At 35.8% G+C, this 21,411-nt stretch overlaps 1 protein-coding gene across 2 annotated transcripts in view; it reads right to left on the reverse strand.

The window, feature by feature from the left end:
- The window catches only part of TRPS1 (transcriptional repressor GATA binding 1), a 207,166-nt gene extending 196,628 nt beyond the window's left edge, over positions 1-10,538 (reverse strand). Inside the window, exons 1-2 of one of the 2 annotated variants that reach the window (XM_065895430.1) lie at positions 10,502-10,538; positions 6,498-7,426 (exon numbers count right to left, since the gene is read on the reverse strand). In XM_065895430.1, the coding sequence (XP_065751502.1) occupies positions 6,498-7,426; positions 10,502-10,538 (966 nt within the window). The remainder of the gene's footprint in view (positions 1-6,497; positions 7,427-10,501) is intronic. The other variant, XM_065895431.1, reaches the window with a different exon arrangement.
- Between the last annotated feature and the right edge of the window lie 10,873 nt (positions 10,539-21,411).

The following is a 21,411-nucleotide window of genomic DNA, read 5'->3' on the forward strand; positions in this document are numbered from 1 at the left end:
AAAGACAGGACAAATCACTCCATTGTTTGGAGAGAGATACAAATCAGAAAGACATCCAGGAGAACTGACATTTCCGGCCTGACTGACTTGAAAATGGGAGTCTAGAAAAAAGGAGAGGAACACAAAGTTGTTTTAGGGAAGGAACTAACAACTTTACTTCTACACACGTCGACTTTGAGATGCCAGTTGGAATATCGAGGTGGAGCTACCTGCCCATCAGCTGGCAAAACAGGTCTCAGAACAAACCACTGTTTATTATTAAGATTCCCAATATGTTACTGGACTCATGAAAGAATGCAGGTGTTCTTTATCTTACATCAACAGGTCATCTAAATATTAAAGGAGAATGGCTGGACAATTAGACTCCCTTTGAATTCTCAAGCCCCTCATGGTAGTCCCCAGTTTCTTCACTTTCAGCATCTGGGGACCTCACACAGCTCTGAGCATGGCTGGGGAATGAGTACACTCAAGTTAGACAGTCTAAAAGTATTCTGAGTTCCTCTGCCTCCACACCCATTCCATTACTTACTCAAAGGCAAAGAGTAAAACCTTAATTACCCAGCCTTGGAGAACATAAATGGAAGCTGGGTGCATCTCCTTAACACTGAATCTTCATAGAAAAACCAACCTAAATTGTGCCTAGTAATCAAAAGAGGGGAATACAATGCTCAGACCATCTACTGAATCATAAAATCCTAAAACGAAGTCCTTCAAACAAGGGGGCTATGAAGTAAATCAAATACATGGATGACGTGTCCCTTAATGTGGGGATAAAACATTTCATCCTTAATTGATAAAATCAAAATTTGGCCCTTATGCACTCTATCAGAACTAGTTTCTGCAGCCAAAGTACCAGTGAAAATGAATCACAGTAATTAAGAAAACAAATCAGCAAAATTAATTCTCTTTTCAATGATTTCAATTATAAGCTAGTAAGCTCAAATAAGGCAGCATTACACTCCAGGGTTTGGATAAGAGATCATCTCAAAGAAATCACTGAAGTCCCCAAATTCAATGCAATTCACAGAGTATGCATCAAACAGCCCTGGTGTACCAGTCTTATATCACCTCCCTTACATGTGGCTGGTCTGTCTTCCATTGCTTTTCTAGTTGCAGTAAACTCAGTCGTACAACTGGGAAGGCCATATATTATAGTGGTTGTGAAGACAACATTCTGTAGCCTGTCGACCCTGGTTTACGCCCCATTTACCCCACTTCAACTCTGTGAGCTTGGGCAAGTTACTTTCATCTCTCTATGTCTGTTTCCTCATTTTTTAAAACGGACATAATAGTAGTGTCAACTTCAAAGGTTTTTATGAAGATGAGTTAATTAATACACGTAAAGAGCTTAGATCTACATATACACATAAGAAACCCTTAATAAATGCTAGCTCTTATTAGGACTGAATCCAAAATTGGGGGAAAAAACAGGACATATGTATAATTTTGATTATGGAAGCTAAAAAAATAAAAGAAGGATAGATCATATTTAAAGTAATACAGAAAAATAAATTTTATATTTGATTTCCAATTAAAATTAAACACGGTCTTCTCTGATATTCTAAACATGCATAACATTGACTTTAAACTTTAGAATCATATGATGAAGAATTCAAGAGGTCTATGGTCTAACGATTTTCAGACACAGACTCCAGGAAGGAAATCAGAAAATGAAAGAGAACTGCTCTTTTTTCCCACTTTCCTGGCGTTAGCATACTACTTATGTATCCGTGTTTCCAACAGCTGTACATATGCTATAATTACAATGACCCAAGAAACAAAAAGCACTGAATAATCTGCGGACTTGATATGGTTAGCAGAACATGCCATTTGGAGATAAAATTTTTATTGAGTTGAATAATGCTAAATTCGATTGAATGCACTGATAACCATGATTCCTTCTTCTAAACATTCTGCTTAGAGAGAAATACGGATATTCAAGAAAGTGATACATGTTCTCTAAACGATGGCAAATAGACTGAAAATCAAAGAGGGACTGACATTTATCATACTGACCCTCTTGTAACAAAGCCAAATGGAGATTTAACCATCAGGCAGGTAAAAGGATTAATGAAGATGGTCAAACTATTCCATCCGGGTGGCTACATTATAAAGCTCAGCTATCTTCATGATGAAAATAACCTGGTAAATGCCAGAACATTGCTTTGCTTTTATGGCCTTAGGGTGAGCATATGTTTTATTTTGCACACTTTATTACTTGTTAAAGAGACACGGTCCTGAAAATAAGTACGGGTTCATATGCCAAACATTCCATACTCTAGAGAGAGTCTGAAGTGATTCAAGTCTCATTCACCAGCGTTTCTAAAGAGCAATTGTCCTCAACTCAGAAGAACAAAGCAACATAACCTGCTAAGATCTACAGCTTCCCTCCTGCTCCAGGATCAAAGGAAACGGCAAGGCAAAAAATAAATATTTGGAGGTTAAAATTCAAGAAAATCCAAAATAGACCAAAATGAGATGAATGTTCTCTGGATTTTTCTCTTTTCCCAGACCAAACTGTAACCCCCTGTTCAAATGAATGTACGGGCACATGTTAAGAATCTATAAAGCTCATGGACTTAAATATATTGAAAATACAAACACAAAAGATGACTTCCTAGCTCAAAAAATCTGTTCTTCCTGCTTCTAACATGACATATTGTGCAACTCTGATAAAAAATATTTATAAAACAGAAACGCAGTGCTCCTAACTCAAACACAAGACAATCACTGAGATTCTTCTGCTAACCTTAAAATTTCATTCAGGGCCAAAATGAATTTAATAGCTGGCATCCTGTAGCTCCCTTCTTAGAGGCCTGAATAATGCAGAATAACAGGAAAGGTTTCCTAATATGAAAAGGCACCATATACATTGTGAGCATTTATAAACTTGGGCTAGCTTAAACACTTTCCCGTGGGAAGCACAACTTGACAAGACTTCGACTTTTATAACTTGATCTGAGGGCTAAGAGCTCCCCCATAAAGATGATGCAAACACCCTAATGCACCACACATTAAGCCCTAATGAAACAGCAAAGTCCGTGTTTAACAATGCAGGCCTCCATTCAGCGATGGTTTAAATATAAGCATAATAAAGCAGATTAGAAAGAAAGAGGCTGTAATTAATTTCTGAAGAACTCAATCTCTTGTCCTATTATCAGTCTATACGTGAGCCTCAAGGGCTGAATACAGGTAGTAAAAATTGCATGAAGGGCTTAGCCACCATGCCACAGCCATTCTTTTTAAAACTTTAAGCACAATAATTGATAAAACACGCAGGGGAAATTTAAAAATTGAGAAACTAACATCCGGGCCAAGTCAATGAGTCCTAAGCTAGCCATTACATTTTTCCTTATTTTTTCTTGGTAAAGGTCTGTATCTCTTCTGATTCCAGGGCTGGGTATGCTACCTCATGGTGTGTGAGGGATCTGAATTCAACAGACTCAGAAATGACTGTCCAGATTTTATGATGGCCCTTTAAAATGACCTCCATTATCTGGCCAGGGCTTTGTCGATTATGAAGTACAAAGAAACGTTGTTTGACACTATTTTTACAAATTTGTAATTCTTTGACTTCATGATGTGTAATAAAACTTACACAGAAGTGGATACCATCAGTAAAAGCATGTCAAAACTTCAATTATTAACTTCAATATAGGTCACATAATCTGAACTTGGAACTAGAAATCTTAAAATTTGTTTAAATTATTTCTTTTTCCCCAACCGTATATCTCATGTTTGCACTCAAGTCAGTTTGAATTATTTAAAACCATCCATGCCAAACCAAAATATAGATCAAAGCCACAGAGTTCTTAAGTCCTCTACTTCTGGCTTCTGTTCCTTTTTTCTTGGCCTAAAATGTCATAAATCTATCATTAACCACCAACTGTCCTGAATGTTAAAAAAAAAAAAAAAAGTTTAATTGAAAAAGATTAATGAATCGCTCATCTATTACTTCAACTAGCTTAAATTACAGATTGATATCAATAATTCCTGGAATGGAATGATTATTTGTCTTTAATCCTCGTATTTACCAACATCTTTATCAGAATACACACAAGCCATTAACTTGCTATCAATTTCTGACAAAACTGCATTAAAGAAATTCTGAAGTCAGCATTTTACTTCCCACAGCTTTTAGTCTCCACACAGCTCACATGCAGGAAAGAACCTCTCAAACGGCATTTCAGCAACACAAACATATGCGGGTGAAAAAGGGGGATTTCATATGCGCTTTTATTCAATTTACGCATATAGCAAAGCTGCCTGATATTTATTTCTGCATAAAAATATTAATAAGTTATTTATCTTCAGACATGTTTCTGCATCAACATCTGGTGTGTGTGTAAAGTATTCAAGATTAACATTTGGCCTAAAGTACATTTAGTGTGCTTTTCCCAAACCGAAGAAAGTTAACTCTCTTTAGGCTTCTTTTCTCTCTCCAATTGTTTCTTCGAAAGAATCAGTCACTTTTTCCATAGATCCCTGTTTTCTATTTTTAGCCATATTATTTCTCTTTGGAAAAAAAAATTGATTTTAACAAGATTATCTCCCTCCGTGCGATTTCCTACCATTTCTGTCTTCTTTACTGGGCACTGCTGCGAGGATTTAGGAGACAGCAGAGTCTAGGATCAGCTGTTTTATTTCTAGTTCTATTAGTTCAAACTCAGATAGCTCCCACATCTGTTTTATTTCTAAAATCACTGCCCAGGAAAAGTGTCCAGCTCGTTCTACCCAAACATAAACTTTACTATAAATAACTAGGAACCTAACAAATAACTGTTTGGGGGAAATGGAAGTGTGTTTAAAAATCTGAATTCTTCCGAACTACAGGCCCTTAGTAATCTTCGTTTTAGAGCCTTCCTGACAGCCCAGATCAGCTTCCCTCAGAAGTTGTCCCCAGAGTGAACAAACTGAAACCCCGGCCGGAAATCCAGGTATTAACATCATATTCCTCGCTAATTATAAAACACCATTTCACATACTGACATTATTCACTTCTAACCCTTTTATCTAAAACACGTATTTGCTTTCCAATCACAGTTTGACAGCACAGTGTACCTGACACAAGCCAGTGAAATGATCTTTAATAAGACAGCAGTTCAAAGCATGTAGCTTTCATGCATAATAACTATGTTGGCTTAATTTGCTGCGCCACAGAAATCATTCTATTTGTGGAAATTCACAAAGTAAGATGGAATTTTGAGAGCTTTACAAAGATGAAACTGGCTTTTTAAGAGTTCTTCTTTATCTCCCTTAAAGTGAAAAGACTGCCATTCTGACGTTCTTAAAGGACTTGGAAATTTCTCTTCTGATCCTTCTTACAAGTATTGCAAAATATATTCACTACTTGTTATTTATAACCCCTTCGCCTGTCTTTCTTAATTGGCACTAGGTCAAAAGAGAGGTCTAGAACAAATGTGCTGTAGCTACTGAGTTGATAAAAATGATTGATATTTTCAGGGATTCAGGAGGTCAAATAAGTGTGATGAGATTTCATTAGTTCTCAGGTACTTCTTCTAATCATTCCTAAAGAAGGTTAATATTAAACCTAATATGTTTTGAAATCCCTGGCCTAATAATACAATAAAAATCTACAGACTGTAACAGAAACTAATACACTTTCTCAAGCTGATTGTCCATTTCAACTATACTAAAATTGCTAAAATGAAATGAATACATTACTTAAGAGTCCATTCTGCGTTTCATCCTATTTGAAATGGTAGGGTTTTTTTTTTTTTTTAAATCTCACATATGCCTTAAGCTAACACAGAAGGGGTAGATCAAAAAGGTATGCCAGTTTTAATAAAAGTGGAAATCTAAATTACTACTAAATGCTTTCATAAATTATGATTTTCTTTAAACGCAGGAAGGAATGCTTTATTGGTCCACACCAAGGTCATTCTGGTGTCCCTAGTACTTACACTCACATTGACTTCTTTTTAAATCAATGTAAAATTTTATTTCCAAAGTTTCATTTGCAATTATGTTGCCTTTTCAGTAGTACATCTCTGCAACCATCAGTGTGACCCAACTCTGGTCCAGTTTGGCAGAGTGTAAAATTAAATCCTCATCCAAAACACAGGAAAGACCCTCCCTGAAGTAAAGGCTATAGCAAAAGATTTATAATCTAAAACTAGAACAAAGCATGAATTACTATCATGTAGAACCATAAAGATTAGTGCCATTTTTGGAAGACTCTGAAAACATCAAATTACCATGAAATATGTCCAGAAATATGAAGCCAAGCTAATTCCATGAAAAAACTTTTCCCAGCCTAATAGAAATGTTGGGATTATTTTCCATGATGAGAGGCTAAAGATAACTCTGAATACACATTTGGATGAAACAGCTACAGAGTGCGTCTGTCTCTTCTGCTCCATTGAGCAGGCTACCCCTTTGGTACTGGGAGCTTGATTTTAACAAACATGTAAAAATTCACATTTCGTTACTAACAACTTTTTCTGTACAAAGAGATCACAATACGAAGCACAAACCTGTACATCATAGGTCCCATTTAGTAAAACAGGCCTTGAGGAATTGATATCCTGCAGCACACCAGAAAGCACGGAACGGTTGACTTTCTGGAAGTCTTTGGAATGGCCAAACTGCACCATGTTATGAAGGGCCAAGATTTTGCTGTCCAGCTCAGCATCCTGCCTGGTGCGGTTATGCAGTCCTAAGTGATACTTTCGGAAGTGCTTAATCAGATCTGTGGGGTCGTTGCCATAGTAACCATATCCACAGATATTGCATTTAAAGTCCTGAAGCTCTGGAGACAGAGGTGCCGGGTCTGGGTTGTCATTTACCAGTAAGTCGGTTTTCGATTTATTCAGTCTCACACCCCCATCTGAAGGCACTTGTGGGTTTTTTGAGGCCACTGAAACTGGGCTTGAGCCTTGACAATTGGCTTGACCACTCTGCGCTTGCCCTGTTTCCTCCGTAGCCTTCGGTGACATCTTCTGATCTTCCTTTGTCTCCAAGGAGTCCCCTGATGGGATGCAGGCCATATCTTGAGGGTCATCTGCCTCTGCTCTTTGAGGAGACTTCAAGGGCTCACAGACTCCCCCAGCAGCTGGAGATGAGAAAGCCAACATATTTCTCTCTGTCACCTCATCATGTGGATAGGAGGGAAGGTTTCCTCCCTTACTGGGGCTTTCATAATTGAAGCCAGCCTTCTCACTCAGGATTGCGCTTTTTAAGTCCTTCTTACCGCTAGAAGACGGATCTTGGACATGCAAGCTATGTTCCTCCTTATTATTTAGTTCTGCAGCATCACTCTGATCCGTATTTTCTGACATCTGATCTACAGAAAATTCTTTGTTCTTTCCAGATCCCTTGCTTTCTGTACCGACAGGCTCCAGGGTCTGGCCCTCGCCTTCACTAGCAATGTTTCTCAGAGGGGGGTTCTTTTTCCGGACCATATCTGTAAAAATAACAAGGAAAAGGAAGATACGGGGTTAGTTGAAATTTGCAGGCATGTAGTCTAATCTAGAACATTTTACTTACTCTATTCAAGGCTTTTTTTAAGGCACATAATAAAAAATGTTCTCTAGGAAAAAAAAATATGCTGTTTTTTTTTAAAAAGAGCAAAAAATTGAGACTGATGCCAACGATTTACATTTAGAATTATTTTTGTCACAAAGGGTGGCTCATTTGTTATTTTTAAATGGTTTTATGAATACCAAGGTATTATTATTACTAGCTCTATCATTCCTATTACTTAACCTTGGCTGCCAATTATATTTTTTGCTCAGCTTCTTTCTTAAGAGTTGATAGATAAATGCCTCTATATTTATCTGTGTTATATACTATGTGTAATATGTACACGTTATGTTTATAGAATATATACACCTGTTTATGTTTATAGAATGTATATTACATGTTTATTTGTGATACGTATATGTGTATACAAACAACTATAAAGTGAAACTCGATATTGTTACACAGTGTGCAACCAAGGTATCAATATAGTTTCAACCAAAATATCCTCGTAGTCAAAAGACAGAAGGAGCATGTTATAAACAAAGTGAAAACTGCCCCTTTACTTTCAGAAATGGAGGATAACAAATGTTTTATCTCTGCCGTACCTATAAATTACTTTAAGCCCCCTTTGGGGGACTTGCCTGAAAGAAGGGGGACCTGGTACACATCATAGTGGCCAGGTTGGGTTTTACTAGGACTCTCATCTGGCATGATGAGAACCCACCTAAGGCCAGGGTTTCTAGGCACAGCGTGGTGGAAACAGTACCAATCCCAACATCAGGAGTGCACTGGAAATTGACTAAAGTAAAGTATTCAATTGAACCACGTGACATTGCCATTTCGTAGCTCAACACGGCAAACTGTTAGCAGTTTCCTATGGTTCACCTTCACATGCTAGCTCAACTGTGCCTTTCAAGGTAGGGTCCACATAAGAACACTGTGGGGAGTCTAATGAATCAGAACTCTAAGGGTATAAGGAGATAAGAAACAAATTGTACAGTGTCAATAAAAGAATGCAGTAACAAAGGCTTGTGGAGAACTGACTTTCATGGCCTGTGCTCCTTAATCCTCCAGTCGAAAAACTGCCAGGGCTATGTACGTCGTCACCCCAACTGTCTCTTGGAAAAATCCACCTTATTTACTAGCTGACGCTACCACAAGGGCGAATTTAACAGAGTTAGTTACACCATGATTATCCAAAATGTCCTTAGAAAATCTAAATTAATAGCATGTTTTAGTCATTCTCATCTATAATTTCCCACAAGTGCTGAGGAACCACACTGGCTTTGGATATATGGGTAAACCTTCGCTTCTGAAAAGCTGGTCAAGCAAAATTTGTGTAATATGAATCACTGAACCAAGATAATGTGCTAGATACAGGATAAGGAATCAGTTACAAGGTAATAATTCACTTTCTTGAATAATGTCAAAAATAGCATAACTGTACTTAAGAGAGTATACTGCTCTTCTTATACACCAAGAATGTTAGTCATCAAAATATCCATAGAATCTCCCACTTGGAACAAGAACAACAACCAAAAGAAAAACCATTTGGAGTTTCCAGTGAAGGTGATAGTCACGAGGCGTGTAAACCTGCCTGGCGTGGGGGCAAGGGAGGCAGTATGGTCTTCACCTTGGTGTCATTACCATTAGCTCCTAAAATTAACTAAGTCAGGTAAGCATCGTTAGAAAAAAATGGAACACTGGCTAACTAATTTATCTTCTAATGTTTGCATTTTGATGTCTTATCTGTTGCTGTTGACATTTTAGACCTCCATTCCTCTGTCAGAACAGCCAGAACTTGGGAACTTGTACCAACACATGGAAGACTGGGGGGCAATTTTACTGGTGGTCTACAAAGGGAAAACTAAAAGGGAAAGAATAAAAGGGAAGCTTAAAAGAAATAAGTTACAGTCTAAAATATAAGAGTTTGAGTCAAAAATGTACTGTTTTAACTTGGACTATAGAAAAGGAAATACTAGTTTATAGAGTATCAGTCATTCCTGCATACAAAAATGTGATGATTTGGTACCGCATTTCATGCATTTCCCTCCAGAATTTCCTGTTTGTTTGTTTTTCCACTGGATTTTAACATTTCCTCCATCACATAAATAAAATCTAACAGTGATGCACCAAGATGAAATAAATAAGGCTACACAGAAAAGCTAAAAATCTATATGAAAGGCAGGATTCATGAAGAAAAAAGGATGAAATAATCCAATTCATTAAGATTATCCTTCCATTCAAATGAAAAGAAAATGGTTTATGCCCATATATTAAGGTCAAGGAGATGAGAAAAACAGCGACATCTTACACAGCAAGGGAACTAAGATAAAATACTTAGAAATGAACAGATATAAATATGTCAATAATTGAAAAAAATTAATGTATTTTCCAGAACAAAAAAGTTGGATCTTGCTGATTTATTATCATCATGAAGAACAGTAATGGGTCATAGTTTAAAAACTACTAACCAACATCTATGGTGACTGAGAGAAAATATAATTTGATTAAATGATCATCCTTTCAAATTTCAGTTCATTCTTTCACCCAAGAACAGACCTTTACAACCCATATGACTCACTGAATAGGGCCCTTAATAATATACATTGCAAAGAATGTTAAACTGCTAAAACTTCAAAGAAGTATCAGAGAGGTCATTTGGGTTTTATTTTTTTTTTGTTCTGGGGGGAAGGGGCATGTTCTTTTTAGCTGCTTTTAAAAAAATCATGGTTAATTTAGTTGACTACACTTTGAAGTAGTTAGAGAAAAAATAATTTTTTACTGGAATTACATCGCTATAATTTTTCAGAATGACATATTATGTAAATATAAGCACATTCGCAATACTTCTAAGTGGAAGAAACTCCCCTAGCAACTCATAAGTTAGATACCGTAAGACCAGACCCACCCTCAAGTTATTATCTCTAAGACAAATAACAGATTGCATGACATTGTACTGTGTGCCAAAAACTTTTCCAGTTAACAATTTCACTTGAAAAAATAGATCACATACTTGTAAAATCATACCCAGCATTGACTTCATAAGGCATGTGGCTTTAGAGTGCTTTTTTTACAATTATTAATTCTATTAGTCAACTAGCAGGAGGGTTAATGCAATTGTCTTAGAAGACGCTCAGAAGACACAGAAGACATTTTGAGAGCTGATCTGTACATCTGCAAAACAAAACAAAACATATTTTCCTTCCTAAATGATGTAAACATATTTTAATGGATCACACCTAAAACACATGAACATGCCAGCACCGCAAGCTGCTTGAAAGATACCTGATAAAAGCATGAGTAAATCTTGGGCAAGATTTTCTCCCTCCCCTGGGTTTTAATAAAGCAACAGGAGAAGGAGAAACATGATATAAAAGATTATAGAAGTCATTTTCACAGCAGACTGTGCTGCTGACAAAATTAGTTAACCTCGAACTCCCCCTGAACCTGAAGGTACACAATACTTACCTACTCTGGGGTGGGGATAAAACATCTTAATTAGTAATCATGGAGGGGGCCTGCTTCTGGAAAAGATACAAAGTGCACTTACCTAACTGCACGGTCACAGCTAAAGACACGGAGTGGTACCCATAACTAGTCTCCTCCAGACTCACAGTACCAGTGTACATACCATGAGGCTGAGAAAAGAGCTATTTCAATGCCATCGAGAATTTTGCATCAGATCTAACTCTTGCCTTACCAAGAGTTACAGAAACATTACATATTATAACATGTATTATCTTTTTAGCTATTTTTAAGTCATATTTTCACTCTTGATAAATAAGATTGTAAAGCTATGACTGAACCAGCATTCAACCATCCTTATATCATCTCTTTTTTTTAATCTGAATGAAATTATTGAGGCAGATACTGCATTAATGGTCATAATATAATTGAACAGATGTACTACATATATACACGTGTGTGTGTATGTGTGTGTGTATATATATATATAAATATATATAATCACATCAATGAGCCTTACTCATGAGTTTTGCCAACTCTGTTTTAAACTTCTTCATTCTATTGTACAGCAATATCCCTCACACTGAGTACCACAAAAGTTCAAAATGCCAGTTACAGAAGGTCCACTATAGACAACCATTTAGACAATGGGGCAAAAAATGAACGAAAAGTGAATTGGGCAAGGAGGAGCTGAAGAACCTAAAAGAGTACTACAAGGCTCAAAAGTGCCAACTTCAGTCCTCTATTTAATTATGAGATAAAAACCGACCTGGGGGCTGGCTAGGGGACCAGAGGGTAACAGTGAGCATTCCCACATTTACATCATTTTCCACCTGTACAAACACATGAACGCATATTACGTGCCAAGATTGTTAAGGAGGTTCAAAACGTATGTAGCTTCCTAAAAATGCTCCAACTGTATTAATTTTTATTACTGAGATATAAGACATTCCATTTGCAAAAATCTCAATTTCCATTCTTATCTCCTCCTAAACTAAAACTTAAATCTATAAGTTTTCTCTGCATTTTTGGTAGAAGAATTTATTAGAAAAAAGCAATAGCGTACTGCACTATTTCTGTGTTACAGTATCACTAAGACAGGTTTATGCAGTGGAAACAATCAGCATTAGAGCTTAAAATATAATTCTGGTAAGTACTTCATCTCATTGATTAAAATGCTTAAATATACTATTAAAAAATTTTTCTATAAACGACTGTGACTTAGGTTCCCAAAATGGCACCTTCACAGCAAAAGGAATCTAAGTTTTCTATTATTACCCAGATATTTTAAACTATTATTTAGTTTTATTTCATCTATATGAATATATAAATAAGTATGTATATAAATATGTATGTAGAAAAATATATACACACATACATTTATGAAATACCTTGCTCAAATAACCTTGCCATAGATAATCAAATGAATTATTCCACCAAAGGAATCAACTATCATAGTAATTTAAAGAGAGCTGAGATCACACAACCGTCCAATGCAAATGAAGTTAAGAATTTACTTCCATTAGATGAGAAACTCCTTGAAGGTAAGAGATATAAACTCTTATGTTCTTTGTGGCATCTTGACCGGAAACACAGTAAAGAATCAAAACCTAAGAAGGTAGAAGGGTGCACAAATCACACATCCAGTTTCTGAACCTGATTCAGATCACCAGCTGATGTAATCAAGGGCAAGCCCTTATCCCTTCTCAGAGCCTCTCTTATCCGTATAATGAGGGAATTACAATAAATTATTTCTAACCTGCACTCTGCCTCTAAGACTCCATGATGGTTCTGGTTAATAGCTTAAGCACTTTAGTTTTACCTTAGAAAAGCTTTACCCAATTTTCTTGAAACATTACAAAATATTAAGCCATCAACAACTAAGGGTAGCATAAATACCACTGACTCCTACCATTCACTGTTTTCCATTTTCTCCAACTTTCATTCATCCATTCAACACATGTATATCCAACAACAGCTATGTCTGAACACATCCAGCAAGAGGACTTCATTTTATTATTTGTCATCATTTTAAGAGAGGAAGGATATTTTTCAAAAGTAAAGAAAAAATTATAAGGAACTTCTCTTTCTAAAAAAAGCTGAAACTTTTGAGTACTTTTCCAAGCAATAATTTCAACTAGGTGCACTTTCAACTGATACTTTCTCTATGTATGTACATATACATATATATGTGTGTGTGTGTATATCGATATACACACACACACACACACACACACACACACGTATATATAAACACACACATCTTTATATATATACATAAAACCTGAACAAGACTAAAAAGATAGGGAAGCAAGACTGTGTAATCTGATCTCAATCTCTAATTCTGCTGAGTATGATTTTTATTATAAGTAGCAGCTCTTATCATCATAATATATAATACCAGATGACATTTTCTTATTGTTTTTCCAGATAATAAATCTTTCAAGGGTTTAAAATCAAAGCTTTACACAAAAAGAAAAGATATCATAGTCTTCTCCTTAATATATGTTTCTTCCAGGCTTGTCTGTATCAACAGCCCAAGAGTACTGAGTTATTAATTACACATTTCATGTAGCTTTTATTTAAAAAATTAAAAAGAAAGAAAAAAGAAAAGCAAATTGTTTCTTTTGATCAAAAGTCCCCCACAAAGAATTTAAAGAATTAAGCAAGTGATAGCAAAATAAAAGGAAGGTCGAATCTTGGGCTCATGGCAAACTAGATAGCTTCCATATGAACAACATATAAAGTTCAGTTTTTAAAGAACATATGTGTTTGCTCATTGGTTTAGGGAAAAAAAAAAAACTTGAATCCTGTCTACTCCATATATACAGATCAAAATCAGATTGCTTAAGTGAACTATAAAATGCAAGAGAACACTGTTTATCCAATTCACAAACCCAAGAATTGCTGAAGGAGTTTAAATGTTTTCTGTTTCTTCAGATTCCAGGGCAATACTTCAATGGTAGATCGCTTTTTCTGTAAACTGCTTCAAACTTCATAAATCCAGTGTCAGATCCTGTTCTTTGCTATCCATGTCTATTTAATTTGCTCTCTCTGAATTGATTATTCCTGAATCTTTAAAGGTATTTCTGGACATCTTAAATCCTGTTGAGATTTAAATGTCATCACCTTCAAACAACTCCCATCAAATAAATCTCTTATTAATTCACATCAAATTAATCCATAATGATCACTTCTATTAACATATGCTTCAGAGCACAAAGCCCATTAACAGTCATCTGGACACTAGAACTAACCCAAGCCTTTCTGAGATAAAATGCACACTATTTAGATATCCGATTTCAAAGAATTTTGATCCTGGCCCAAACACATTTTATTAGGCTTTTATTTCATCATGCTATGCTCTCTGTATTTTAAATATCTCATTTCAAATGTACTAGTCTAGGTAAAAGGAGATAGTCTGGTAAATAAGTAATAATGTCATACTTGCCAAAATGAGTATCCATGTATCCATATACATCTTAGAGAAAGAATTTCATTAAGTACTTACTCTTATAAAAAAATTACCAAAAAAATTTTGGGGGGTTGCCTTTAAGGACTTTATACTAGAAGTCTAAATGAAACTGTAGGATGTATCTGAAAAAATGAAGCATCTGCCTACTTCACTAAATGGGATAACTAAAATAGAGCAAGTGTACATCATGGAAAATCAAAGAGAAAGGGCATTATTTTTCCCTTCATAACAGGTGAGAGGCAAATGTATTAAAGACTCTGACTTGAATAAGATTACAATTTCACTAAGCAAATTAAGAAATGTTACCATTCACTGCCCATACATAAGTCATTTTTCCTTTTGTATTCCTCTCCAAGAAAAAAAAATAATTAAAATAATCTACAATGACAACGGTTGATTCAAACAGGCCAATCTGACTTTGCAAGTGTGCAGGGGCCAGGTTCAACTTTATCCTTTCTTCTTTGTTAAACTGAGAATATTTCAACTGGTCCACGGGCAAAGAGCCAAACACAGCACTTAAATTCAAAAGGAATAGCTCATGGAAAAGTATACATGCAATTCTTTATCTTGATGGTTATGATGGGAATTGACATTTTATTTGTATGTAAATTAGATTTCTACTGATAACAAAAATAATGAGTGCTGTGCTCCATAGGAATGCCTTTGACTTTCTTCCCAGCATTTGCCCCAAAAAATCTTTGTATATTAAAGGTAATTTAATTTTAATATATCGATGGTGCTTTGTCTGTTTTCCAATCTGTTATTCAATTGTAAAGAAAATCTCAATTATTACCTCAATCCAGCTATGTAACTGGCTTACAGCTGTCTGTGTCCTCCCATAAGAAATCTGTGTCAATCACTGCCAATCCATTTGGTAAATTAACATACATGTACAATATGGTGAATCTAACAGATGCATTCCATGACAATTCAAAAAGAATGTTCACTGTCTTCAAAGCACTGTTTAAGTGTATTAGGCAAAGTTTTTGCTCATTTTTTTAAGAGTGCCAAACTAGACACAAGATTAAAACAATCGCCATGAAGGATATTGAGAGCTTATACTGGTTTTATATACACACACATACATTTTTTAAACACACGTGTATCTATGTGTTAAATATAATATCTATCATAATATTTAACAAATGTCATATATAATATATAACATAATGTATACATGTATATGTGTGTGTGTGTGTGTGTGTGTATATATATATATATATATATATATGTATATAAAATAGCCAAAGTGATGGGGAACATACATTTGTGCCACCATATTCAACAGTTTTTGCTTGCAACTCTGGTAAGTAACTTGAAAACCACTAAGGTACCACTTGCTCATCCCTAAGGTACCAAAGGAAGCAGCTTAAAAGGTCTCATCCATCGGAGACCAATAGTCCAATGAGTACCTGCCAGGTAAGGCACAAATATCACGAGGAATCAGCAAATGCATACAGGCAATGAAAGGAAATTAAGAGTAAGTTCAGAGTGTTGCTCTATATATAAGTTCCAAGAGGCCAGGGATCTTTATTTAGTGTAGTTTAGTTTTTTTTTTTTAGATTCTTTTTTTTTAACATCTTTATTGGAGTATAATTGCTTTACAATGGTGTGTTAGTTTCTGCTTTATAATAAAGTGAATCAGTTATATATATACATATGTTCCCATATCTCCTCCCACCCTCCCTATCCCACCCCTCTAGGTGGTCACAAAGCACCGAGCGGATCTCCGTGTGTAGTATGTATTTTTAAAAGTTCATTTAAGTTAACAAACAGTACAAAGATATCTTTCTCACTGTGTAATGAATACACACTAATGACATGAAATTTGGTTTAGACACCCCCCTAGTTATTGCTAAATGCCTAATGTAAGCAACTTATCCTCATTTTCCCTTCTGATAAAAGCAAAAAGACAAATTATACACACACAGGTTGGAATCATTTTTCTCTTTTGTTAAGTACACTGAAATTTTTCAAACGAAACTGGTCCTGTTTTAAATGGGAAATATTTTAAAACTGGAAAGCAACTTCTGATAGTGGAATAGGTTAAACCACTTTTTCCTGACTCCGAGGATGAGAAAAGTTTTACGTATGAAGGAAAAATAAAGTACACACAGAATTCCTTCGTAATTTGGGTAGGTAACAGGCTTGGAAATCTTCAGCTGTAGGAACTTTTTTGAATAAACCATTATTTCTGGACCCTGCCTATGCTCACCCCAAATTTAGCTAGGCTCTATCTGGAATTTTACTATGGTAACTAGTTAAGCACAGATGACAAGAAATTCAAGAATTTTCTCTACGTTCTTTCCATGATATTAGCCTCAAAAAGAGAAATGTAAGGAGGTTCCTTGGTCAAAATAAGTTTAATGGAAACGGTCTAATACTTTATACCCCTTCTTCATAGATCCACAATGTACATTAGCGATTACAGCTCTGAAAAGTCCTGGGAGTTATACAGTAGGGAGTCTGTTCAATTTGGATTGGAATTTCCCAATCTCATTTGGCTTTAAGTCACATTCTACCACTTACCAACAAAACTAATGTTCTGCTGAGTACAGTTGGAGATGCTGCTCTTCTTGCCTTATGCATATGTAATATTTTAAAATATTAAACAAAAGCATAGGTAATGTTTTTAAACAAAATAAGTATTCTATCATTAATTTAGCAAGAAAACTAGGATGCTTTGATATGAAGTTGACAATTTTGAAGGGTTTTGTTTTGGTTTTTTTCCAGCACGGTTATCAACTCTAAAAGATCAGGATCTATTATCATGAAAGATTTAGATTCAGTATTTTAAAAGAATGTGTAATGGCAGGGGGTGAGTCATGCTAGAACATCAGGGGAAAAAAAGGCAGGAGATAAACATCAATGCACACTATGATCTCCAATGTCCAAATCATATATGCATAAGCATGTATGGATATAAGCCCAGTGTTATCTCTGAGCTAAACAGTTTACACAGATATCATTGCATTAAAAAGTCCTATTTTTTCAGTTATTCTTTCTAATGCTGTCCACTATAGTTAATCAATTTAAAGCACTACCACCTTATATAATAAATTTGTCTCAGTCTTTTATAATAACTTTAAATGTATCTGATTAAACTTAGAAACAGAAATATGGCAGGGAGTTTAAGGAACTATGGTGTGTGGAAAGCAGTCAGAGACTGAACCAGGACTGCACGGAGGGAACTCACAGCACCAGTAGTTCTCAACTGCTTGAAGATACTGGAGGGGCTTCCCTGGTGGCACAGTGGTTGAGAGTCCGCCTGCCGATGCAGGGGACGCGGGTTCGTGCCCCGGTCCGGGAGGATCCCACATGCCGCGGAGCGGCTAGGCCCGCGAGCCATGGCCGCTGAGCCTGCGCGACCGGAGCCTGTGCTCCACAACAGGGGAGGCCACAACAGTGAGAGGCCCGCGTCCCGCAAAAAAAAAAAAAAAAAAAGAGATACTGGAGAGAATACGTCAAGCCTACACGCTCCTCTCTGGTTATTAATAAATCCCATTCCCCCAAACTCAGCCTCTGCTTCCAGATTCATCTGTACCCATAATAAAGAACAGAACACCGGTGTCTAGACCACAGTCAGGAAACATGTGTCTTAGGACTGAGTCTGTGACTTCATCCTTTCTAGTATAGCTTAATAGAGTCTAGTTCGTGTTTCTGGGTGATGCAGAAGAACAACGATATATATAGAGAGAGGGCGGCCTCCCTACCTCACCCTTCTCAGCTCTTGCTTCATGGGCTCTTGGATTTTGTTTTATTGCTATTGCTTTCCCCCTACCCCCAAAGATGAAAACAAAAGATTAAAAATAAATTTAAAAATAGAAATAGGCTGGGTAGATGCCAAAGTAAATGTGAAACAGGGAATTTATTTGAAGTTAATTTTAAATGCAGAGTCAGATATAGTGGTGAGGTCACGGTAAGGGCCAAGTCTGAGAGGATGACCACATATTCAGGTTACTCGTGGACGCCACAGCACCTCCTTTACCATTCACCAAGCAAGAAAGAACGGCGGTATGATGCATATAAGTGGGGCTCTCGAATCAGTGAGGGCAGAAATTAGCTCACTCATTAAATATTTTGTATAGCTAATCTACTCAATCTTCACATTTAAGTTCAATACAAACTTAAGAATCTATCGAAACACACGCACACAGACATACCCACACACACCTTTGGAAAAGACTTTCACCACCTGCACCCCAATTAGTAATTTCTTTTCTCCGTCAATCTTGTTGTGGACACCTGTCACAACAGAGTAAAGGAAAAAAATATATATTTATATAATTCCAGATTCAGGTGTTTTACAAATAATTCCTTCAAAATCTTACTGAATTTTGAAAGAAGTCAAAATTCAGAACTAGATCTTCTAGGTTCACAATCGTGAATGGTAATGTATATCATAACCTAAATTTTTAGTGAATATCAAAAATTTCCTATGTTATTGTTACCGTGAGCCAGACACTGCGCCAAGAATGTATTATCTCATTTGATTTTCATTTTTAACAACAACTCTTTAAGTAGGATAATATTATTATCCACTTTTTACAGATGAAGCAACTAAGATTTAGAAAAGTTAGATCAACTTGCCGAGGTCACAGACCTAGCACATGGAAGAGTTAGGTCTGAAGGAGTCTAGGGCCAAGATTGGTTTACCACTGCATTTCTCACAAACTCCCTAATGTTTTTATGAACTACAGTTAAGCAATGCATTCATAGATATAAAAGCGATAGCACTTTAAGAAACTTACAAGAGAATAAAACCTACCAGACACCATTTTACAGAGATTACCATCAAATGTACTTGATGTACTTGCTTGGCTCTATATTTGTGTCAAGCAAATATACAATCTTCCCAATATTCTCATGGACTACTGGGTTATCCTAATATTTGAATTTTCCTCCTAACACCTAGCACATCACTATGGTTATGAAATTATTCAAGTCCCTAAATGCATTCACTTCTACAAAGTCTTTACAATTCCCCTGAGCAAAAGTTGAGTCTTTTCTACTATCATCTGTGGCGATGTATGCACACCTCCTTTTTAAGTGCTTGCCACGCACAATGTAATTATGAGTTTATGCTTTAGGCTACCTCCCTAGACTGTGAAGTCCTCCAGACCAGAAAATACCATTATTAATATTATTAACGTCAATTCAAAGTAGTAATATATATCCATTCATGTATGTGACTACTTAATAAAAATTGATAAAAAATGAATTTATATATTTAAATATTTATATGTTATCAACGATTCTCAGAGGCTACCACACACTTCCTCCTTAACAGTGACACACTATGATAATGATTATTAGAGGGAAACATAGTAGCATAATGGGGCTAGGGACATACAAGTTTTTTAAAAGTTCAATGATACTAACATGGTCCTCCCCACTGAGACAAGCCTACTACCGAGTAGACACTCACAAAAGTTCTTATTGGACAGATGGATGTTAGCACACTTAGAAATCTTTGCTTAGTGTTTATCTTTTCGAGGAAGGCCTGAACCTCTGGACATTAGATAGTCTTGCAAAAATCAAAACTAGAATATTGCTACAGTTGTCTCATCAACGTAATTAATAGCAAATCAAATCAAGACATACAGAGACTCAAAGTATTAATTTTGACATTATTTAAGCTGAACAAAAATCAAATATCATAGTTCTGGATCCACAGTCATAGAGCAATAAATGCATAAGTTGTGAGAAATAAGAATTATTAAATTTGTTTTTTGAAACTGTGAATCACACAACTATGTTGGTTTGATTTGGGTCCTATATATGTCTATATAAATTTACATACTGAAAATATTTGTGAACTGAAGTACATAAAGGAAGGTTCATTAAAAATTAAGCACACTTTATATAGTAATAATTCTATAATAATGTTACTATAGTCAGTAAAATGAATTTTACAAGTTCATATATCTGCATGATTATTTCTATTCTATATATGAATATCATATGGTATTTAATGTATTTACAATATATATTAATATTTACTATAAGTACATGCATTTATATATATAAATTTTATTTACAAATTTTTCACCATGTAACCTCTAACATTCCAAAATTCAAAATATTCTGTACTAATAGCATAATATATAAAAATAAATAAATGTCTGTCTTTTAAAGGAACAGACTGGAACATAAAAGAATACAGAAAAGTCTACAACGTCTGGATCAGACTCCTAGCAACTTAAAGCATCTGGTCTGACATAAAGCCAGAAGTTCGATTTAAAAATGTGTGCATGCACACAACTGCACGCACGTGCACGCACGCACACACACACATTCACAAGAATGCTCACAACATCATTATTTGAACTGTCAAAACTGGAAACAACTCAAGCGTTCATCAACAGAACAGGTTTAAAAGTTGCAACATACAATGGAATGTGTGGTCATACAATAGAATATTATGCTGCAATAAAAATAAGCAAATTACATACTACAACATGGATGAATTTCACAAACGGGATGCTGACTGAGAAGTCAGACATAAAAGAATGCATACTTCTAATGCATTACGAATGCTATGCTTTAACGCACGCAAAGCCTCAAAACAAGCAAAACCAGTCTAAAGTGTGAGCAGTCAGGAGAGTGATTAACCCCTGTGGGAAGGAAAGGAGGAGGGGGCACAACAACTGGGCTTGGAGGGCACTAGCGATGTCTCTGTTGACATGAGAGACAGTTACACAAGTGTATTTATTTTGTAATAACTCACTGAAGTACAGATTTATGATTTATGCATTTTTCAGATAAAAAGTTAAAGTGTGTGTGTGTGGTTTTTCAGTGAAATAGCAATTGCTCTGCAGGGACCACGGAGTACATAATATATTGAGAGGAATCCTGTCAGCTGATATTTTTTATGGGCAAATCAAGCCAACCAATGGAGTGGAATGTCGTCATTGACCATTCAAGCCAAGTTGCAGGGCACAAAGAGCCCAGATGTGCCAAGTAGGCAACAAGGTAGTAGA

This window comes from Phocoena phocoena, chromosome 17, assembly GCF_963924675.1.
Source record: "Phocoena phocoena chromosome 17, mPhoPho1.1, whole genome shotgun sequence".
In the NCBI taxonomy this organism is placed as follows: domain Eukaryota; kingdom Metazoa; phylum Chordata; class Mammalia; order Artiodactyla; family Phocoenidae; genus Phocoena; species Phocoena phocoena.